Source organism: Bubalus bubalis, chromosome 3, assembly GCF_019923935.1.
Source record: "Bubalus bubalis isolate 160015118507 breed Murrah chromosome 3, NDDB_SH_1, whole genome shotgun sequence".
Classification (NCBI taxonomy): Eukaryota; Metazoa; Chordata; class Mammalia; order Artiodactyla; family Bovidae; genus Bubalus; species Bubalus bubalis.
Genome location: NC_059159.1, coordinates 92128113 through 92149319, shown reverse-complemented (window position 1 = coordinate 92149319; position 21207 = coordinate 92128113). Strand labels below are relative to the sequence as shown.

The window sequence follows — 21207 nt, the reverse complement described above, 5'->3', positions numbered from 1 at the left end:
AAATAGACATTAATTTCTTTTTTAGAAAAATAATTATTATTCTGGGATATACATTCTGGGTACACTGAAAGTAAAGGGATTCAAATAAAATCATTTTTAAGATGAATTTTTAAAGAATGATTTTAGAAAAAGAAATATGGTTAAGGAAAGTCAGTTCTGCATGCTTTTCATACAAATAAATACACACAGGAGAAATGACTGACAGGCAGTGATTGAAGGACCTTAGCAGAAAGCGGTTTGCAGTGTTAAAAGAAACACTTGGACCAGTGTTATTAGCCTATGAAGCCATTTTGGCAATACTCTTACTAGATAATCTCCCAATAGTGCCTTTAAATTATGGGAGAAGTAAAACAAATAAGGGCAAAATATAAGACAAATGAATGCTATAATACTTCCCAGAATGCATCATACATGAAAATTTAATACATTAAAATATTTGGAATCTTTTCAGAATTTGCAACTGTGGCATTTACAAAATAAAATTTGTAACAGAGTTTTTATGCAGTAGCACAAACCCAGTCATACGAACACAGAACCATTACTAAACTACCTAAACCAAAATGCATGAGGAAAAGGATTTCACCTGTAAATTGTTTTTTAAATTTTAAATCATTTGCGGTTTATTTGACATCTACAGAAATTCCTTGGTTATTTGCATCAACATCTCTGGATTAACCTTTAAACCTGATACTGATCATATATTTTCCTTCCCCATAATTTAGGTACTAGTTTGTTTATAGATAATTGATTGTTCCTTATCCCTATGTAAACCACTAAAAGTAATATCTGTGTTCCTTCTTCAAAGCTAGAGACCTGACATTAAGAACTTTATATGGGAAGTATAAAAAGTAATGAGGCAACCAAACTCCAAACTCCTTCTACCTATGGACCTACTTAATCATCTGATAAAAGTCAAATAAAACATGGCCTGAGAGCAAAGACAGCTACAAGGATCAGGAATCTTCTCTACAAATACCACATAGATATGTACACATACACGCATACATATGTTGCTAAGTCGCCCAGTTGTGCCCAACTCTTTGCGACCCCATGGACTGCAGTCTCCCTGTCCCTGACCATCTGCTGGAGTTTGCCCAAGTTCATGCCTGTTGCATTGGTGATACCATCCAGCCATCTCATCCTCTGATGCCCTTTTCTCCTTCTGCCCTCAATCTTCTCCAGCTTTCCCAAGGCTAACTGAATTCTGCCAAGAGAGAGCACTGGTCATAGCAAATACCCCTTTTCAACAACACAAGAGATGACTTTGCACATGGACATTACCAAATGGTCAATACCAAAATCAAATTGATTACATTCTTTGTTGCTGAAGATGAAGAAACTGTAAACAATCAGCAAAAACAAGACCTGGAGCTGACTGTGGCTCAGATGCATATGTATGTATGTATGTATGTATATATATATATATATATATATATATATATATATATATATATTTGCTGATACTTTGACAAGCTATTAAAGAAACCCATTTTATGGTCTAGTTTATTTCTTTTCCATCTTCAGGTGGAGGGCTCTTACCAAAACTTGTAGACAATACATCATGTAATAATAGTAGCAGAAAGGACCTTAGCAATCGTCTAGTTCAAGTCCCTTCTTTATAGATGAAAAACTTGAGGAAAAAGCTTCTGCAGCTCATTAACATGCTATACCCAATTAGTGGCAGAGTCGAGACTAGATCCCAAATGTGCACTGATGAATGGATGAATAAATATGACCTCTAACTCATTTTCACAACTATTTTATAAACCATCTTTCTCTTAAAATATTATATACCCACTTAACATTTCAGACTGAGTAATCAGTAATTTTCCTGATAATAGTAAAATAGCTTTTCTTTTTTTTTATGTTGAAAATCCTGGGATAAAGGGATCTTGGACATTAAATTCTGCCCGAAAGTCAGCCTGTGCAGGGTAGCCATGCTGATGCTCTGTCTTCACCATGCACTGACATTCCTCCACCAGCATCACCACCTTGACCACCATGGCCAGGCCGGTGCAGTTGAGCTGTAAGTGTCTCGTGGTGAACTTGGCAGGCAGGCAGTGGGAGCAGAATGTGTGGGGGTGCTGCGCAGCTTCAGCAAAAGGAAGGGACCCGCATTTTCCAAAGCAGAGGTTGTTCTGTACAACCATTTTCTCACAGTCTTCATGGGTGATAGTCTAAAAGGCAAACACATCTCCATTAAATTATCTTGAGTCATTTCTTTAACATACATGATGCAGAAGCTCTAGACTATTAAGTCTGAGGATGTTAGTTGCTGAGTCGTGTCCGACTCTGTAACCCCACGGACTGTATGTAGCCCACCAGTCTCCTCTGTCCATGGAATTCTCCAGGCAAAATTCTGGAGTGAGTTGCTATTCCTTTCTCCAGGAGATCTTCCCGATCCAGGGAGTGAACTTGGTTCTCCTCTATTACAGGCAGATTCTTTATCATCTGAGCCACCATGGAGGCCCTCCCAGGCCTGAGGATAACTTAGACTAAAATTTAAAAATCTTTCCAATCTTGGATACATTTTAAATATCCAAGTGATGGTATCTTAAGAGCATAGAGCTACCTCAACTAAATTTCTTTTATTGGGTAAATGAATAAATTAACCTATAGGAAATACCTAAGGTAATATGAAAATGTTTACTCTACACTTGAATGCCAAACTCTAAGTTTGATGTTACTGGTCTGAAAAATTCTAATGGCTCGCTTCTTGTCAATAATGTGTCTTACCCTTCTACTCTTCACAGTGCATTGTGCATAATAAATTCTCAATATATATTTGTTCAAAAGCTCACAGATCAGAACATCAAGAGTTTAATCTGTCCTATTTTGCAGTGTTTATAGTACATTCAAATTTATTAAAGTTGCATGGAGCAAAGTTGCAGCACCTACACCTCTAAAGCATGTTGTGTGACATCATCTCTGCCTCTCCCGTAACCCCAGACACCTAGCTTTATGTGCCCTTCAAAATATATGAGCCAAACACCTTATTCTTAATTTGATTAGCAATAGAATTCAAAATAAGAGTTCAAAGGAAATTTGATTGCCCGGTTCTTAGGAGCAATTTTCTAATTATACATGGGCCAACAAAGCAGTCATTATTATTCGATCATTGACTTGTCATTGCTACGTATCCTTGCCTTTTCAGAATACTTAACTGCCTTGCACAGTCAATTACCTTATAATACTGCCTGCTTAATTGGGTAGCTTTACTGGACTGTAAAATTTTACTCTACCCTGCATTGCTTTTGGTTCAGTATCTCTGTGTTTAAGGACCTGATGCAATTTCTCAATTTTAATCTAACATTTGGAGTGTGGGCTTTGCCAGACCAACTGGAGGAAGCAGATAGTAGAATGCTCCCTGGTCTTAATAGTGTGGAATCAATCATCCTAACCACAAATCAGCCAACACAACATGAACTGGGAGACAGGAATTTCTAAGGGGAGGAAATGTGATTTCACATCAAGATTACTTTTTGAAAGCTTATGAGAAAATCTGTTGTATTAAATCATTTTTGCTATGGTAATGCTAGAAATAATCTGGCAACTTCTGTCTAACAACCTGGACATAGTTGATAGACCTATGAAGTATCTGGGTGTGAAATACAGGGATTAAGACCATCATACATGCATGTATGGGGAGGAGTCCAGTGTATCCCACTTATCTGCAGATGGAACCCACCTGCTCATCCGTGTCTAATAGAGTGTAGAGATGCAGCTAGGGAGAAGTTCTGGTGATCACTCTAAGTTCCCAATTTCGTAACTGGAGGGACAATCAATTAATTCTCCAGATAAACCACACCAGTATAAAAACAAATAAATAAAACAAACAAACAAACAAAAAAAAGCTCTGTGTGATCAATATGAATGATTACTAACATTAGCAGTACCATCATACCATCTTTGCAGCATTTCCAAGGTTAGAAAGAAATCTAGGGAATATGAGCATACTTTGCCAAATCCCATGATGAAGGTCCAGGGACCAAATCTGGAAATTAGGTGAGACTCAGACTCCTGGCACATTCGTCCCCTGCTTTTCACCCATCCCAGCTGTCCACTCCCTCCTGAAAATCCGGATCCCCGCCCCCACCCAGAACAAATACCTGGCTGAAGGGCACTGTCCTACAGGTCTCCTGATGCACTTCGTGGCTTTTGATAGGCAGGATGATCCCCTGAGAAGCTGGACTCATTCTGAACATGAAGTGGTGCCAGAATTTCTTGGCTTCTTCCCGGAGAGGAGATTTCTCCATCAGCATCCTACCCTTGGGCTGTGTGAGGCCCCAAGTCCCAGGGAAGATCTGCTCACTGACCAAGCCCTGGGATGGGTGCAGCTCTCTCTCGGGCTTCTTCCAGAATCTCCCAAACCTGGACAGCATCTTTTCCCTCTGCCTCTGGCCCTCCTCTGCAGGGCTGGCACCTATCAGGTGTGGCATGGCCACAAACAGATCTGGCTTCTCCTCTGCTTCCTCCTGAGTGCCCATGGAGAGCTCTCTGCGATTCCTTTCTAGGAGCACGAGAGAGACAGAACTTTGCCTCTGGTGACCATCCCTGCGCTGTACAGCCTCCCCTAGAGGCAGGAGCACCAGCAGCTGAAGGAAAAGAAGATGCATGATGTCAGGGCCCGCTTCTTGCAGATTCACAGACTGTGAGGCCCAGAAAGAGGTTCACTCCCTGCAGTACTGTGACCAGGGAGATGCTATATATGGATACCTGCCTTGTGGGATGGGAAGGCAGGTGGTCAGTAGCCAGGCAGAGTAAACACATCTCTTGTTTGCTTGAATTATGGAGTGCTAATAGTGTTCTGCCTTCATTTTGGTTTTGTGTATTTTAGAAGGCTCCAGTGAAAGCCAGGGACCCAGGGGGTAATTAGCTGACACTTTATCGTCTGAGATTTAAGGAGCAGTATTAGTGAAAACAACACGTCTTTGCCTGGATTTCCCATCACTGTTATTAGGGCCAGAGTAAGCTAACATCTGTGGTGCATCTGCTTTGTGCTGAGATAGAACTGACATGTTTTTAAGAGAGAGTTCAGTTGCTCAGTCGTGTCCAACTCTTTGTGACCCCATGGACTGCAGCACGCCAGGCTTCCCTTTCCATCACCAAAACTCCTGAAGCTTGCTCAAACTTATGTCCATCAAGTCAGTGATGCCATCTAGCCTACTCATCCTCTGTCGTCCCCTTCTCCTCCTTCTCTTTAAGAGAGAAGTGTATCAGGTAAAAATTAATGTATATGTTTAAGCAAAGTTCAGGCCATTAGGCTACACACACACACACACACACACATAAAAGTTGTAAGAAAGAGAAAGGAAGAAATAGAGGAATGTTACGTTCATTGAGAAAAGGATGCTTCTATTACTGAGATATAGTTGGGGTTGTCGATTTTTGCATGGTAACAGTAAAGGGAGTATAGTCTCCTTTTCCACACATGGAAACTCACAATTCCCAAGTAATCCCCTCACCTTAAGAATCAAATACTTGGTGCTAAATTTCACAACTGGTTAATCATCAGATAAACTTTTTCAATTGTTCACACAAATCTCTCAACAGGATTCCAAGTAATAGACTGACAGCTCATTAGCCCTCGGTTAGGAGGGGGAAATGTCTTTCCCTCAAGCCACCCTACTGACTTTTTTTTTTTTTTTCAAAACAAAGAGCCAGACTTGAAAACGTGGATTCTATGAACCAGGTTTGATAGCTCTGGGGCATGAAGCTGGCTGGCCCACATCATTTTCTTTATTCTGCAATAATTGATGACCAGGTTAAATAAAGATGGAGGCAAACATGAGTATTCAGGGATGAAAGGAAAATTTGTTAGATGACTATCATTTTAAAACATTATAAACCAGAAAAAGGTGTAAGAAAGAAACATTTCCACAAAAATGAACCTCAGAATTTAGTTCCATCAACCCTCTACAATATTTGAACAGTATTTCCATTGGGAATCAACCTAACACCTGCTTGCCTTTCTCCTCTTTTAATTCAATCATCATATTTCTTGCTTTCAGTAACACACATAATCCTGGAACATAACCCCTTTTTTTCAGTAATGATTAATCATTTTTTCTAAGAAGTGACCCATTGGAATATTGTTTCCAGAACTACTGTTCTTCTTAATAGTTATCCCTGATTTCTAAGAGTTCAGTTCAGTTCAGTTCAGTCACTCAGTCGTGTCCAACTCTTTGCAAACCTATGAAACGCAGCATGCCAGGCCTCCCTATCCATCACCAACTGCCAGAGTCTACCCAAACCCATGTCCATTGAGTCTGTGATGCCATCCAACCATCTCATCCACTGTCATCCCCTTCTCCTGCCCTCAATCTTTCCCAGCATCAGGGTCTTTTCAAATGACTCAGCTCTTTGCATCAGGTGGCCAAAGGATTGGAGTTTCAGCTTCAACATCAGTCTTTCCAATGAACACCCAGGACCGATTTCCTTTAGGATGGACTGGTTGGATCTCCTTGCAGTCCAAGGGACTCTCAAGAGTCTTCTCCAACACCACAGTTCAAAAGCATCAATTCTTCAGTGCTCGGCTTTCTTTATAGTCCAGCTCTCACATCCATACATGACTACTGGAAAAACCATAGCCTCGACTAGATGGACCTTTGTTGACAAAGTAATGTCTCTGCTTTTGAATATGCTATCTAGGTTGGTCATAACATTCCTTCCAAGGAGTAAGCATCTTTTAATTTCCTGGCTACAATCACCCTGCAGTGATTTTGGAGCCCCAAAAAATAAAGTCTGCCACTGTTTCCACTGTTTCCCCATCTATTTGCCATGAAATGATGGGACCAGATGCCATGATCTTCGTTTTCTGAATGTTGAGCTTTAAGCCAACTTTTTCACTCTCCTCTTTCACTTTCATCAAGAGGCTCTTTAGTTCTTCTTCACTTTCTGCCATAAGGGTGGTGTCATCTGCATATCGAGGTTATTGATATTTCTCCTGGCAATCTGGATTCCAGCTTGTGCTTCCTCCAGCCCAGCATTTCTCATGATGTACTCTGCCTATAAGTTAAATAAACAGGGTGACAATAACCAGCCTTGACGTACGCCTTTTCCTATTTGGAACCAGTTTGTTGTTCCATGTCCAGTTCTAACTGTTGCTTCCTGACCTGCATATAGGTTTCTCAAGAGGCAGGTCAGGTGGTCTGGTATTCCCATTTCCTTCAGAATTTTCCACAGTTTTCTAAGAGACAAAGCTTCAAAGAAGTCCTTTTGCCTACAATAATGAATTTTTTTTAAATGAACCATCATTTTTCCAGAAATCTAATCAGAAGAGATGTATTTTACTTGTACCAAATACCCAGAGAGCCTGTGCTAGTATTAATTAAGGTACAGTTGATCCCTACTAAATAAACATTAGTAATTGTCATTTTTAAGAGTATTTTTTAAAAATTGCCTGCTGCTTGAATTTCTTAATTTTCCTCAGCCATCCAATGCAATAGACCTCTCAGAACTGGCCACTCTAATTGTATAATTTATATTAGCTGGCCATTTAATTATAAATATGTCATGGGAGCTAACTATGATATGTTCCTGGTTCCTTTTTTTTTTAATTTTCAGTTTTTAAAAAAATCTTTTTTTTTCAATTTTCAAATTTTATTTTTTAACTTTACAGTATTGTATTGGTTTTGCCATATATCGAAATGAATCTGCCACAGGTATACATGTGTTCCCCATCCTGAACCCTCCTCCCTCCTCCCTCCCCATACCATCCCTCTGGGTCGTCCCAGTGCACCAGCCCCAAGCATCCAGTATCGTGCATTGAACCTGGACTGGCGACTTGTTTCATATATGATATTATAGATGTTTCAATGCCATTCTCCCAAATCATCCCACCCTCTCCCTCTCCCATAGAGTCCAAAAGACTGTTCTATACATCAGTGTCTCTTTTGCTGTCTCGTATACAGGGTTATTGTTACCATCTTTCTAAATTCCATATATATGCATTAGTATATTGTATTGGTGTTTTTCTTTCTGACTTACTTCACTCTGTATAACAGACTCCAGTTTCATCCACCTCATTAGAACTGATTCAAATGTATTCTTTTTAATGGCTGAGTAATACTCCATTGTGTATATGTACCACAGCTTTCTTATCCATTCGTCTGCTGATGGACATCTAGGTTGCTTCCATGTCCTGGCTATTATAAACAGTGCTGCGGTGAACATTGGGGTACACGTGTCTCTTTCCCGTCTGGTTTCCTCAGTGTGTATGCCCAGCAGTGGGATTGCTTTACAATGGTGCATTAGTTTCTGCTGTACAGCAAAGCGAATCAGCCACATGTATACATATTCCCTGCCTTGCCCTTAAGCATCCTTCCCACCCTTCTAGCTTCCTAATTCCTTTTAGACTTCACTCTTCAGTGTCTGAAGTTCCACTGCCGTCAATCACAGTGTCCAGCATTTTCCCAGACTAAAGTCTATTTCAGAAATTCTCCTTGGAGTCTCAGGTTACCTGTCTCTGAACATAGGATACAGTTAAAATAATTTCTTTTGAGTTTAAATTTATAGAAGGGTCACTTGGTGGGCCAGGCATCATATTAATAACCAGAAGATGATAAAAAATGATGAAAACTTAGTTTCTGCCCTCAAGTAGTCTAGTGGTTTCACTCATTTTAAACTTTATTATATTAGCTGTAGGAATGTCAGTTATCCATATTTAACCTTTATTTAGTCCTAAACTCCTCTTCTTCTGATATTAATTTTGGTGTTTATAAATGCCACTTACGGACTGCTCAGGGAGGATTTGCTTTTGCTGTTGTTATTCCTGTTGAGAAATGTGTAAGTATCTTGAAGGCAAACCTAGCGAAGTAAAGCCTTCTGTGATGAGTACAATAGTGTGGAAGTTTGTCTTCAACCCCTGGCTTTTGCAGCTAAGGGCAGGAGACATTCACCTTTCACCACTGTGTCCTTTCCTCAATGCTAAAGTTGTGTATGTGATACATTACAGTTTATTCTCTGAAACAGAAACAATGTGGAGTTTTTCAGCAAAAAATATGCTGCCTCTGTGGATCTTTGGTGATATAAGCATGTAGTGATCTCCCAATTTGGATGAAACCAAATGGAGGTAGGTGTGGAGGGGGTCTCCAGACACAGCAGGGAGCTGTGGTGTGGAGACAGCCCCGCAAATTGTTGATGTCCTTAGTAGCAAATGCCAAAGCAGAAGGCAGGCCTGAGATCTCATGAGCCCAAGCCTGCCTAGGTCTGCTTCCTGAGACCACCCTCATGCCTGTGTGTGAGCCAGAGAGTGCATTTGTACTATTTTCAATTGACAACTTGTACTAGGCATGACCTGAAATCTGAGTTCCACTTGGTGTGGGCGCTAGGCTGTCTTCAGGAGCTCCCAGGCTGTCTGTGAGAGAACGGTAACAGACATGTTTTCTGTCCCTCTTCCAGACTCTCAGAAAGAAGCTAAAAGCAGTATAGTGCTCTTCAAGGGAAAACAGTTCTTTTCTAAAAATCCCAGACCTAAATCAACAAAAGGTGAGAGGCAGTATTCGGGCAGGAGGTAGGCATTAGAGCTAAACAGAGTGACAGAAAGGGGAATCTGGGTGGATGGATTTGTGGAAGAAATCTGTTTAGAGCACATGCCATTGCTTCATAACTATCTGTCTTTTCAAAATATAGAGTAGCTATAGGACCGTCGGAATTTAGATTATTTAAAAAGAACTTAGAAGAAGGCAAAATCTTTCCTTTACCAAAGAACAAGGAAGGCAGCAAATTTAAGGTTTAAGAGTAAGTGATTTCCCCTTAAACCCTTTATCATCATGATTTAGTTTAGTAAATTATTTAAAACATAAAATTCTCCCCCTGCCCTCTCCTCCCTGCCACTTTCTACAGAAAGAAAACATTAGGAAGTCCTTCTTCTCCAAAGGAGGGACTTCCATTTATTGGACTCATGAATACACTCATTCACACAGAATATATCTGAGTGCCAACTCTGCGCTAGGTCCTGGGGATAAATTAGCAAGTGTCCTTGTCCAAGCCTAGTGAAGTTTGCCATCTAGAGGGAGTTTATCCAAAATGAGTTACACAAGGAAAACCGAGGCAGACACCATTCCTAGTACTGATGGGGACTTTCAGGTGGATACGAATCCCAAAGGCACAGTGGACTGTGTTTCTGCTCATTTTCCTTGGTAAATATTTGCAAATAAAGATTGCACAATGTAGTACAGTACATGTCATGCAAATATTTTATTTTATTTTTGATTAGGTAATACATAGGTATAGTAACAAGATTGGGATCATAAAAAAAGTTGTATGAGAAAAGGTAAACCTTCCTCTGACCTCCCAGGCCTGCTGTCCAGCCATGCGGCCATCACTGCTGTCAACTATTTATAGTCCATCTTTTAAAATAAAACAAATAAGTAAAATTTTAAATTAAAATACTTTAATGTGCAAGAGCCACTGATGGACATCAGGGAAAGTGGAAATTTAAGCCAAATTTTAATTAAAAACCTTTGCATAAGTGAAAAAAGATTATAAAAAAAAAGTTACCTGTGTCCCCCCTGCGCCATATTCATATGTTGAAGTCATAACCCCCAGTACCTCAGATGTGACTGTTTTTGAAAATAGGGCCTTTAAAGAGGTAATTAAATTAAAGTGAGGCCACTATGGTGGGTCCTAAACCAGTAAGATCGATGTCTTCATAAAAAAAAAAAGAGAGAGATTGGGACAAAGACACACACAGAAGAAAGACCACGTGAAGACATAAGAAGATGGCTGTCTACATGCCAAGGAAAGAAGGAAACAATCTTACAAACACGAGGACTTCGACTTGCCGCCTCTAAAACTGTGAAAAAACAAATCTGCGCCATTGAAGCCACCGGGCCTGCGGTACTTTGCGATGGCAAACTAATACACCGCTTGAAGAAAAAAAATGTAGCCAATAGAAAAGGACAAATACCAAATGGTGTACCATGTTATAAAACTTCTCTATTTCCACATTGAGGCACTGATTTCAGTATTGCCTTTTAAGGTCAGATTATTCAGTTTCAGCAAACTTACTGTTCTGTGTCCAAATCACTCCCATACCATGAGGAAGCATTTTATTTTTTGCTACTGGGACTGTATCTATTACCGTGCACAGGTCATGGACAATACCTAAATTTGACAAATAAGCTACCTACCAAGATGGCAGAGAGGGCTCCTATAAATCTGAAAAGTAGGCCGAGGCGGCCAAGGCCCAGCCTGCGCCCCACCCTCCACCAGCCATCCATCCCTCACCACCCACAGCCTCTAGGTATAGTCAGTCCAGGATGTCTTCACTGATCCTAAACCTCTGTCGTCACCTTCTTGCTATTTCTTAAAATTTACCCTGATCAACTTGCACTGCAGAAAGCTGAGAGAGAGTAACATAAGTGGAAGTGGCTTCAGATTTGAAGCCAGAAAAACTTTATCTGATTCCTGGCTCTGCCCTTACAGTTTATAAGCAACATGGTATCAGGGACTTGACTTCATGTCCCTAAACCTTGCCAGAAACAATCCTGCCTGTCCTGCCTTCCTCATCTGGCTCACTGCCTTTCTCTTCACCCCAAATCCTACTGTCAGCCTGGGTGACTTCAGGATGCACTTCAGCATCCTGGGTAAATTTAGGACGGGTCTGAACAAATAACCTGCCGTCAGTGTTACATGATGTCCTAGTCAACACTCTGGCTGCAGCCTGGTGACTTCCACTCAACAGGCCTCTCCATCCCCTTTACATTCTGACCCCTCTTATCCCCAGGAATTGCTCCACCTCTAGACTAAATGTCAGATTCCACTTTCTCAGGCCAACTTTCTGTGGCTTCTATTCTCTCAATTGTTTCCACAGCATTTGTTTTCTGCTTCATCCTTATAATGGTGCTACATGAACTGCAGTTGAATAATTACTTGTGTGAACATTTAATATTTGTTTCCACTTTGGATTTTGAAGTCCACGAAAGCAGGGGTTCTGCCTTTCTTAGGCACCATCTCAGGTCTTTCTTGTAGTAGATGTTCAAAAATACTTGTTTAAAATGAATGAATGAATGAATGAATATCTATAATTCTCTAGTCTTCATTTTCTTCCCTATGCAGCTTAGATCCATAGCCCATCATTTCAAATTTTTACAATATTCCCTACTTCCTTGCTCCCCTTTCTCTTGCATGATCTAGTAGAATTCCAAACCTGGAAACACCACACTCCCTCTTGCCTGGGCTACTTTGACATAGAATACTGGCAGAGACAATGACAAAATGGTGAAAATTGACTCTATATAAATTATCTCCCATTTTAACTGAACTGTCAATTCCACCCAGCAATCTTTCTTATTACTCTAGTCAGCTCTCTCTCCAATTTCCAGGTAGATCATTTAAAAGTCTTCTCTAATAATCTCGAACCTCTGACTTCTCTGCCTTTCATTTTCATTTCTCCTCGACATTTTCAGCAAATGACCTCACCCCCTTCTTCCACAGAGAAAGACAGAAGCGATCAGATGGGAGCATTTCCTTTACTTGACCGTCAGACCACAACGATTATTTTCTCCTTCCACTCTGTTCTTGGAATTCATCCTTTCCCACCTCCTTTATTAATAGTCTCTCCCACCCCATATCATTCAACTCCCTTCACTCCACCAGTTGCCTATCAGCATTTATATAATGTGTGCTTGTTTTGAAGCTTTTAAAAATGCCTCTTTGATTTCACAGCAATTTCCAGGTTCTATTCTTCAGTGGTGTCTTCTGCCTTCCCAGGCAAATATTGGAAAAAAATTGTCCAAGCCCAAACTCCACTTCCTCACTTCCACTGACATATCAACCCACTGAAGTCTAGCTTTTTGCTCCAGCACTCCTTTAAATCTTTCTTCCCAGGATCACCCATGACTCTGTGTAGCTACGGGAATGCTCTGCAACATTAAACTCATTTCTTAGGAACTTGGTCCTAAATAAAATGGTGAAAGAATGGGAGGTCAGAGTGGGCAAAAGAGCTATGAGAAACCTGAAATCTTAACCTCCAGGAGCCGACCTGTCATTGAACTAGCTTTCTGGGGAATAGAAGTTTTACTAAGAGTCACCTCACCCACAGGGTTTCCCTGGTGCCTCAGATGGAAAAGAATCTGCCTGCTGTGCAGGAGACCCAGGTTTGATCCCTGGGTTGGAAAGATCTCCTGGAAAGGGCAATGGCAATCTACTCCATATTTTCACCTAGAGAATCCCATGGACAGAGGAGCCTAGTGGACCACAGTCCATGGGGTAGAAAAGTGTGGGACATGACTGAGCAACTAACAAACACTTTCACTTCACTTTCACCTCACCCAGAACACCAGGATTTATTTGCAGCTCCTTCTTTACCCTGCCATTTAGTGATTCCTCGGCGTTGGCTCCATTTGAACGCATGTGTGTCTTCCTCAGAGGCTCCTCGGAGGCGAGGTCTGTTTGCTGGAGACTGCACGGTGAGCAACTTGGAGAACAGGAATTTTGCTGGATGCGTTTTTCCGCTTCTTTTCCCTTCCCGGCGCCTCACTCTACACTTAGGTTAATGAATGTTGGCTTCAACACATCAAATCCAGGAAAAATTTTGCACAGCAACTTCTGCCATGGGTCCTTGTCATGCTTTACTTTCTAAGAAGTATCACTTTGTCCTAGAGAGCTTATCTTTAATTCTCTGTGTTTAGACTTTATTTTAAAATCAAATTTCCACTAGATCTGGGAAGACTCAAAGTAAAACTTTATTTTCCAACCTGGCCACAGTCTCAGAATAGGTCTTTGAACATTGTCATACCAGCCACAGGTCCCAGGCAAATCTCTTCTGAAAGATGATTATACTCCCAGAAAAGGCAACTTCAGGCCAGCAAACTCTTGTGTTAGGGAACTTTACACAGCTCATAAATTGCTTTCCTCTAGTTGGAAGATGGGGATGGTGTATCACCAACAGAAATGAGTGTAGGGGGCATCTGTCTGAAAACTGTTCCCCCACTGGCCACCTTGCCAGTTTCTGCTTTTACAATGCAGGCAGATTGAGGGAACCATATTGTCCCTATAAGCTCATAACACATGGACAAATGATTAAAAACACATGGAAAACAGTTCCACAGCTAAGCTAAAATTCAGATGGGAACGGAAAATCAACTTGCAAAGCTTTCAACTGTCTCGAGGCCAAATGTAGGACAGAATGTAAAGAGAAGTTGCCAAAAGAGAGGGAAGTTTGGGGGAAAAAAAGGCAAGCCATGGATAGGAAACCTAAAACAATGGCACCTTGTGCTGACAAGGCTTCTCTAAACCTCTCCAAGAGTAGGCACCAAAACCAACCCTGGAAATATTAAGACCTTCCTTTCATGAAAGATTGTAGACAGACTTATATTTTCTACCCTCTATAAATAAAGGTTGGCTTTGCCATCTTGGCAACACCTATGCAGAACCATAATGTTAAGTATCTGTAACATAAATATTAAAATATTACACATTTTTCCCTCCGAGGTGTAGGAATTAAGTAATAAGGTGGCATGAGACAAACTGAAAAATCATGAGAATAAAGTGCTAAAGCAAAGCAGAACTTTCCAGTAAGGCTTGCCTTCTGTTGTGTACCTGACCCTGGGCCTGAGTTTGCTATAAAGTCAGGCAGGCCTTCGTCACATTTGCAAAAGTTCAACTCTTGACTCAAATCTGAAACTCTTAGAGGCCTGCTATCCATGGCTAGTCACCCACATGACCTAAGGATTCTGCTCAGTGGGAAATCTTAGGCAAGAAGGTGACTTCCTGGATGTCAGTCTCAGCTGAACTTCTCTGTCCTTTAGTTTCTAGGTGAATCTTTGACTCCCATACACTTCAAACCACCATTGTCTCCATTTAGTGGGACATTCCCTGGTGGCTCAGACAGTAAAGAATCTGTCTGCCAATGCAGGAGACACGGGGTTGGGAAGATCTCCTGGAGGAGGGCATAGAAACACACTCCAGTGTTCTTGCCTGAAGAATCCTCATGGACAGAGGAGTCCATGGGGTCGCAAAGAGTCACACATGACTGAGTGACTAAGCACGCATGCACGAACAACCAACACACATGTTCTTTTGGGCCCTGATGAATCCTCAATATATGTAGCAAGTGTGTTACTTACTGAACATAAAAGGGAATTTTGAGTATACAGCCTCACTGGGGAACCATTCTTAGAAAATAACTATCACCCAAGTCCTTACCAGTAAACAATCTTTTAGCAAAACAAACAATCTTTCTGTCAGTGGAAAAGCTATTTCCTAACTTTTCTTTCTTTATAATAAGATTTGGGTATAATAGATCTGCATTTGTAGAGATGTGGGTGGACAAGGAGGCTGGACACAGTCGGGGAAAGTGAAGGGTGGGATGAATTGGGAAATCAGATTTGACCTCAATACACTGCCACGTGTACAATAAACAGCTAGTAGGAAGCTGCCCTATAGCACAGGGAGCTCAGCTCAGTGCTCCGTGATGACTTAGAGGGGTGGGATTGGGGGGTGGGAGGGAGGTCCTGGAGGGAGGAGGTATATGTATACATATGGGTGATTCACTTCATTGTATAGCAGAAACTAGCAGAACACTGCAAAGCAATTATATTCCAATTTTTTAAAAAAGATCATGCATGAAAACAAGGCATACCGGAGTTTTAAAAAGAAAGAAATCAGTCTTCTAGGTTCTTCCAACAGCTGGAGACACCTCTATGTTCAACAAAGTGTCCTAAAACATGGGAATGTTCTCACTGGTAATATCGAACTTCAAAACTGTCCCACCCCTGCTCCTCCTCCCATTTACTGCTTGAAATTGTCACCCTCTTCCAAGTACTGTGCATCACACACATACACACACACACACACTTATAGCTCTTCAACTTTTACAAAGATGTGTTTTATTGAATGCCTAATATGATCCAGGCATATTCTTCATAGTTCCACACTTAATTCACTCAACAATTTCTTTAGAAAGTTATAATTACCTCCACTTTCTAGATGAGAAACCTAAGGTTAGAATACATAGCTAGGCAGTGGTGGGATTGAGATGTAAAACTATATCAAGCTTTTCTCCCTTGTCAGTTTGCCTATTGTAATATGGCTATTAAACTTGTACACACAGTATTTTAAACTCTGCTATTTAAAATTAACTTTTTACAATAGAATTATCATTTTAATGGAGCAACAGAATATTCCATTAAGCATTCTTCTGTTGTTGGACATTTAAATCATATAAATTTGTTCCAATCTGTATTGCCCTGAAATAGATATCTTTGGGAGATAGTGAAGGACAGGGAAGCCTGGCATGCTGCAGTTCATGGGGTCACAAAGAGTTGGACACAACTTTGCAACTGAACAACAATTCATATAGCCTTCCTTTTCTTTTGAAACTTTTCCATGCTGTTGTAGACATTATTTCATTGTTTTATTTCTCTAAACAGTCTTATTGAAGGATAAATGAGATACAATAAACAAGATGTATTTAAAGCGTATGGTTGGACAGATTTTGACACATACATATATATATGTGTGGATGTATATGTGCTAAGTCACTGCAGTTGTGTCTGACTCTGTGCGACCCTATGTCACACAGAGTCTACCAGACAAAGGAGTCTACCAGTCTACCAGACTCCTCTGTCCATGGGATTCTCCAGGCAAGAATACTGGACTGGGTTGCCATTCCCTCTTCCAAGGGATCTTCCCGACCTAGGGATCGAACTCGCGTCTCTTACATCTCCCGAAATGGCAGGCTGGATATGTATATATGTGTGTATCTGTGAAACTATCACAATCAAAATAGTGAACACATCCATCCCCTGCTAAACTTTCTTTGGGCCCCTTGTCAATCCTTTCCTCTGTCTTTTCCTGTCCTCCTTGGTCATTTCCAGATAACATCTCACTTACTTTTTGTCAACATAGATTATGTTGCATGTCCCAGAATTTTCTGTTAGTGGAGTACACATACACTATGTATTCTCTTGTTGTCAGGCTTCTTTCACTCAGCATAAATATTTGAACAATTATCCATGTTGTAGAAAGTTCTCATTTGCTTTACTCCTGCATAGTATTTCATTATAGGGATATGCTATAATTTATTTATCCATTCGTATGATAATAGATGGTTGTTGACAATTCTGGCTGTTGCAAATAAAGCTACTTTGAATGTTTATGTACAAGTCTTTCAGTGGAGATATGCATTTTTCTCTCTTGGATAAATACCTAAGAGTGGATTGGTTGGATCATATACATGTTTAACTTTTGAAGAAACCACCAAATTTCTTTCCAATGTTGTTGGGCTACAGCAATGTATGAGAGCTCTAGTTCCTTCAACACATAGTACAGTCAGCCTCTTTAATTTTAGCTATTCTAGTAGAGAGTAGTACTATCTTATTGCAACTTTAGTTTATAATTCCTTCAGTTCAGTTCAGTCGCTCAGTCGTGTCCGACTCTTTGCGACCCCATGAATCGCAGTACACCAGGCTTCCCTGTCCATCACCAACTCCTGGAGTTTACCCAAACTCATGTCCATCGAGTCAGTGATGCCATCCAGCCATCTCATTCTCTTTCGTCCCCTTCTCCTCCTGCCCCCAATCCCTCCCAGCATCAGAGTCTTTTCCAATAAGTCAACTCTTCACATGAGGTGACCAAAGTACTGGAGTTTCAGCTTCAGCCATCAGTCCTTCCAATGAACACTCAGGACTGATCTCCTTTAGGATGGACTGGTTGGATCTCCTTGCAGTCCAAGGGACTCTCAAGAGTCTTCTTCAACTCCACAGTTCAAAAGCATCAATTCTTCTGCACTCATGACTAATTAATAGGAAAATATATTTTCATGTAATTTTTCATCCATATATTCTCTTTGGTAAAGTATCTGTTCAAATATTCTACCTCTTTATTCTTATATTCTATATATTGGAGTTTTAAAAAATAAAGTTTGCACACAAGTCTTTATCAGATATATGCATAGTAAATATTTTCTCCAAGTCCATAGCCTATCATTTTTTTTTAAACAGTGTTTTGGGTAGGATGTATTATCCTTTTATATGCATTGTTGGATTTTAATTGGCAAAACATTTTTTTGGAATTTTTCCATTTATATTCATGAGGGATATTAATCTGTAGTTTTCTTTTCTTATAATATTGTTGTATCGTTTGCTTGTCAGAGTAACACTGACCTTAGAGAAGGAGTCAGAAAATAGTCTTCCTTCTGTGAGTTTCTGACTTTTGTAGATTTGGAACTCTTTCTTTCTTAAATATTTGTAGAATTCAATAGTAAAGCTATCTGAGCCTGGAATTTTCTTTGTAAGAAACTACAAATTCAGCTTCTGCAATAGTTTTAGAGTTTTCTCAAGTTACCTATTTTTTCTTGATTGAGATTTCAGAGTTTCTTTCATGGGATTTGACCAGGTAAGTTGTCTGTTGATACCAGTTGTTCACGACGGTCCCTTATTTTTCCTTTAGTAGCTGTAGAATACATAGTGCTGTCGCCTGGCGCTACTTCTCATTCCCGACATTAGCCATCTGTGTCCTCTTCTCACCTTTTCCTCATCAGTCTGGTTAGAGACTCACCAACTTCATCAATATTCTCAGAAAAGCAGCTTTTGGTTTCACTGATTTTCCCCTACTGATTTTTGTTTTCTATTTCACTGGCTTCTGTTCTGATATTTTTCATTTCCTTACTCATGTCTTCTCTCTTCTTGAAGTGGAAGCTGAGGCTAATACTTCCTTCCTTTCTAATATAGGCATTTAGTGCTATAAAATTCCCCATAAGTACTGCTTTAACAGTATCCTACAAACTTTGATGTGTTTCTATTTTCATTCAGTTTATCATATTTTTTAATTTCCTCTTTGATTTCTTCTTTACTTCCTGCATTAAAGAAGTCTATAATTTAGTTTCCAAACACTTAAGGGTCTTCCAGAGATATTTCTGTTATCGATTTCTCATTTAATTCCATTATCGCCAGTGAACATACTTTGTATGACTTGAATTTTTTTTAATTAATGTATTATTGAAGGATAACTGCGTTACAGAATTTTGCTGTTGACTTGAATTTTTAAAAATTTATTGAGACTCATTTTATGTCCCAGAATATGGCCTGCCCTGGTATATGTTCCCTGAGAACTTGAAAAGAACGTATATTCTGCCCTGTTTTGGGGTGGAGTGTTTGATAAATGTCTATGAGGTTAATTTGGTTAACAGTGTCCATACTTTTATAACCTTACTGATTTCCTGCCTACTTGTTCTATTGATCCTTGAGAGAGGGGTATTAACATTACTGACTATAATTAGAGATTTTGTCTATTCCTCCTTACATTTCTCTCAGTTTTTGCTTCATGTATTTTTAAACTTAGTTATTAGATACATAAATATGTCTTCTTGATTTATTGACTCCTTCAAATGGTAAGTTTTTATCCTTGATAATACACTTTGCCCTAAAATTTACTCTGATAACATAGCCACTCCAGCTTTCCTTTGACTAGTTTTAGGACAATGTATCTTTTTTTTTTCCATTTTTCTTCTGTAGGGTAAGTTGGGATTGATCACCTTTGGGAAGCCAAAATACAGATGGGAATAGAAGCAAAAGGTGAACTCATATACTTCATCGCTCGGAAAAAGTATTGCAGGTTACCATAAGGCCTTTAATGGAAGTGCCAGTTGATTTTTGTTCCTTTCTGTCTTAAGATAAACTAAATTTTATTGCCTAGTAGAATATATAAGACCCATAAAAACTGCTCAAAACGAACAGTGTAAGTTATGAGGACAGTATATTCATTTCCTGCACAATCCTGTTCTAAAGACTTATAAAATTACTTTTAAGAAAATCAAGGCATTCTGGATACTACAGGCGTCCAGACACATGCCTCCATCAATAACCGTTCTCCCATGATTAATGGGGGGAAAGAGGAGGAAGATCAATAAAGCAGCACTGTAAATTTAAAACTCTGTCAAATCAGCATTTTCTTTCCCTTAACCAACTGTATTAACAAATAAACAAAAACCTGAGAGAGACCTGGGGCAAAGACTGGAAAAAGTATCTTGGATGAATTGCATAAACATACAGCTAATACATCAACCCATTTATAGTTTTCTAAAATACATTTTTATGTGGTGATTTTTAATAGCATTTTTTATTGAGATATACTTCCTATAACACACAATGCACCATTTTAAAGTGTGCACTTCGCTGGTTTTTAGCATATTCACTGTGTTGAGCAACCATCACCATCGTCTAATTCCAGAGCACTTCCATTCCCTCGGAAAGGAACCCTGTTCCCATTAGTTCCAATTTCCCCTTCCACCAATCCTCTGCCTAAACTGGACATTTCATATAAAGGGAATCACTCAGTACGTGGCCTTTTGTGTCCATCTTCTTTTACTTAGAATAATGTTTTCAGGTATATGGTGAACCTCATAATACTCACCATTGAAAGGTATTTTACTGGAATATAATAAACCATTTGCTCAGAGTGATAACAAACACATGGAATAATTAGAAGAGACCCAGCCTACAATCTGGAAGACTGTAGCTCTCTGGTGCTGATTTCTTCTCACTTTAACTTCTGAGGACTTTGGTCCTTTCTGCCGTATAATATTAGAGGAGATGATATCAAAGATCTCTCTTCCTTATTCCTGTTACTCCAGAAATCTCAAAGACACAGAGACACACACTGCTTGTCTATTTGGAAAAAATAATTGTAACAAAATTAATTAGCTAGATTTGAAATCTTTCACTCCTAACCTGATCTGGAGATAGGAAATTTGAAACAGCTGTTATCAATAACACCTTGACCTGATTATAAATTCAGGAAGTTCACACCAATTTCTTAATCAGTTGAGAAATAAAACAAAAGATGGTCTGAGGTCTTTGTATCAGTGTGGCTTTCCCTCCGATTCTGAAAAGGGATAATGCAATCAATGACTTCCATTGTGACTTTCTCCCTGATATATATATATATTTTTTAAAAAGCTCCATGCTTAAAAACAACTATTAGAAATTTACATATACGTACCATGCTTTTATACTTTCTATCTCATCCACTACATATATCTAGTATCTACAACAGTATCAGGCACTTCACAGTCAATATTTGTTGAATGGATGGTAGATGGATGACTGGATGGATGGATAAATGGATGGAAGCTGTAAAATGAAAGGCTGATCCAAACAGTAAGGATGAAAAATACATGTTCAGTTTTTTTCTCCATTTCTTCTTAAATGGGTAAAATAAATATAAAATGTTAAACACTAAAGGAATAGTAATTCAGAA

At 39.6% G+C, this 21207-nt stretch overlaps 1 protein-coding gene across 1 annotated transcript; it reads right to left on the bottom strand.

The window, feature by feature from the left end:
* Positions 1-1862: 1862 nt before the first annotated feature.
* Positions 1863-5100, bottom strand: CER1 (cerberus 1, DAN family BMP antagonist). Its single transcript, XM_006061271.3, has 2 exons — positions 4110-5100; positions 1863-2177 (listed from the first exon to the last, which is right to left on the bottom strand). The coding sequence occupies exons 1-2, from the start codon at positions 4614-4616 to the stop codon at positions 1863-1865; spliced, it is 822 nt and encodes a 273-aa protein (XP_006061333.1). The 5' UTR covers positions 4617-5100.
* Between the last annotated feature and the right edge of the window lie 16107 nt (positions 5101-21207).

Bases quoted from the DNA above. Each gene is read 5' to 3' on its own strand.
- CER1 (XM_006061271.3), bottom strand. From the start codon at position 4,616: ATGCATCTTCTTTTCCTTCAGCTGCTGGTGCTCCTGCCTCTAGGGGAG. The intron at 2,178-4,109 runs GTATTTGTTCTG...TTTGCCTTTTAG, and splicing joins GGACAGTGCCCTTCAGCCAG to ACTATCACCCATGAAGACTG.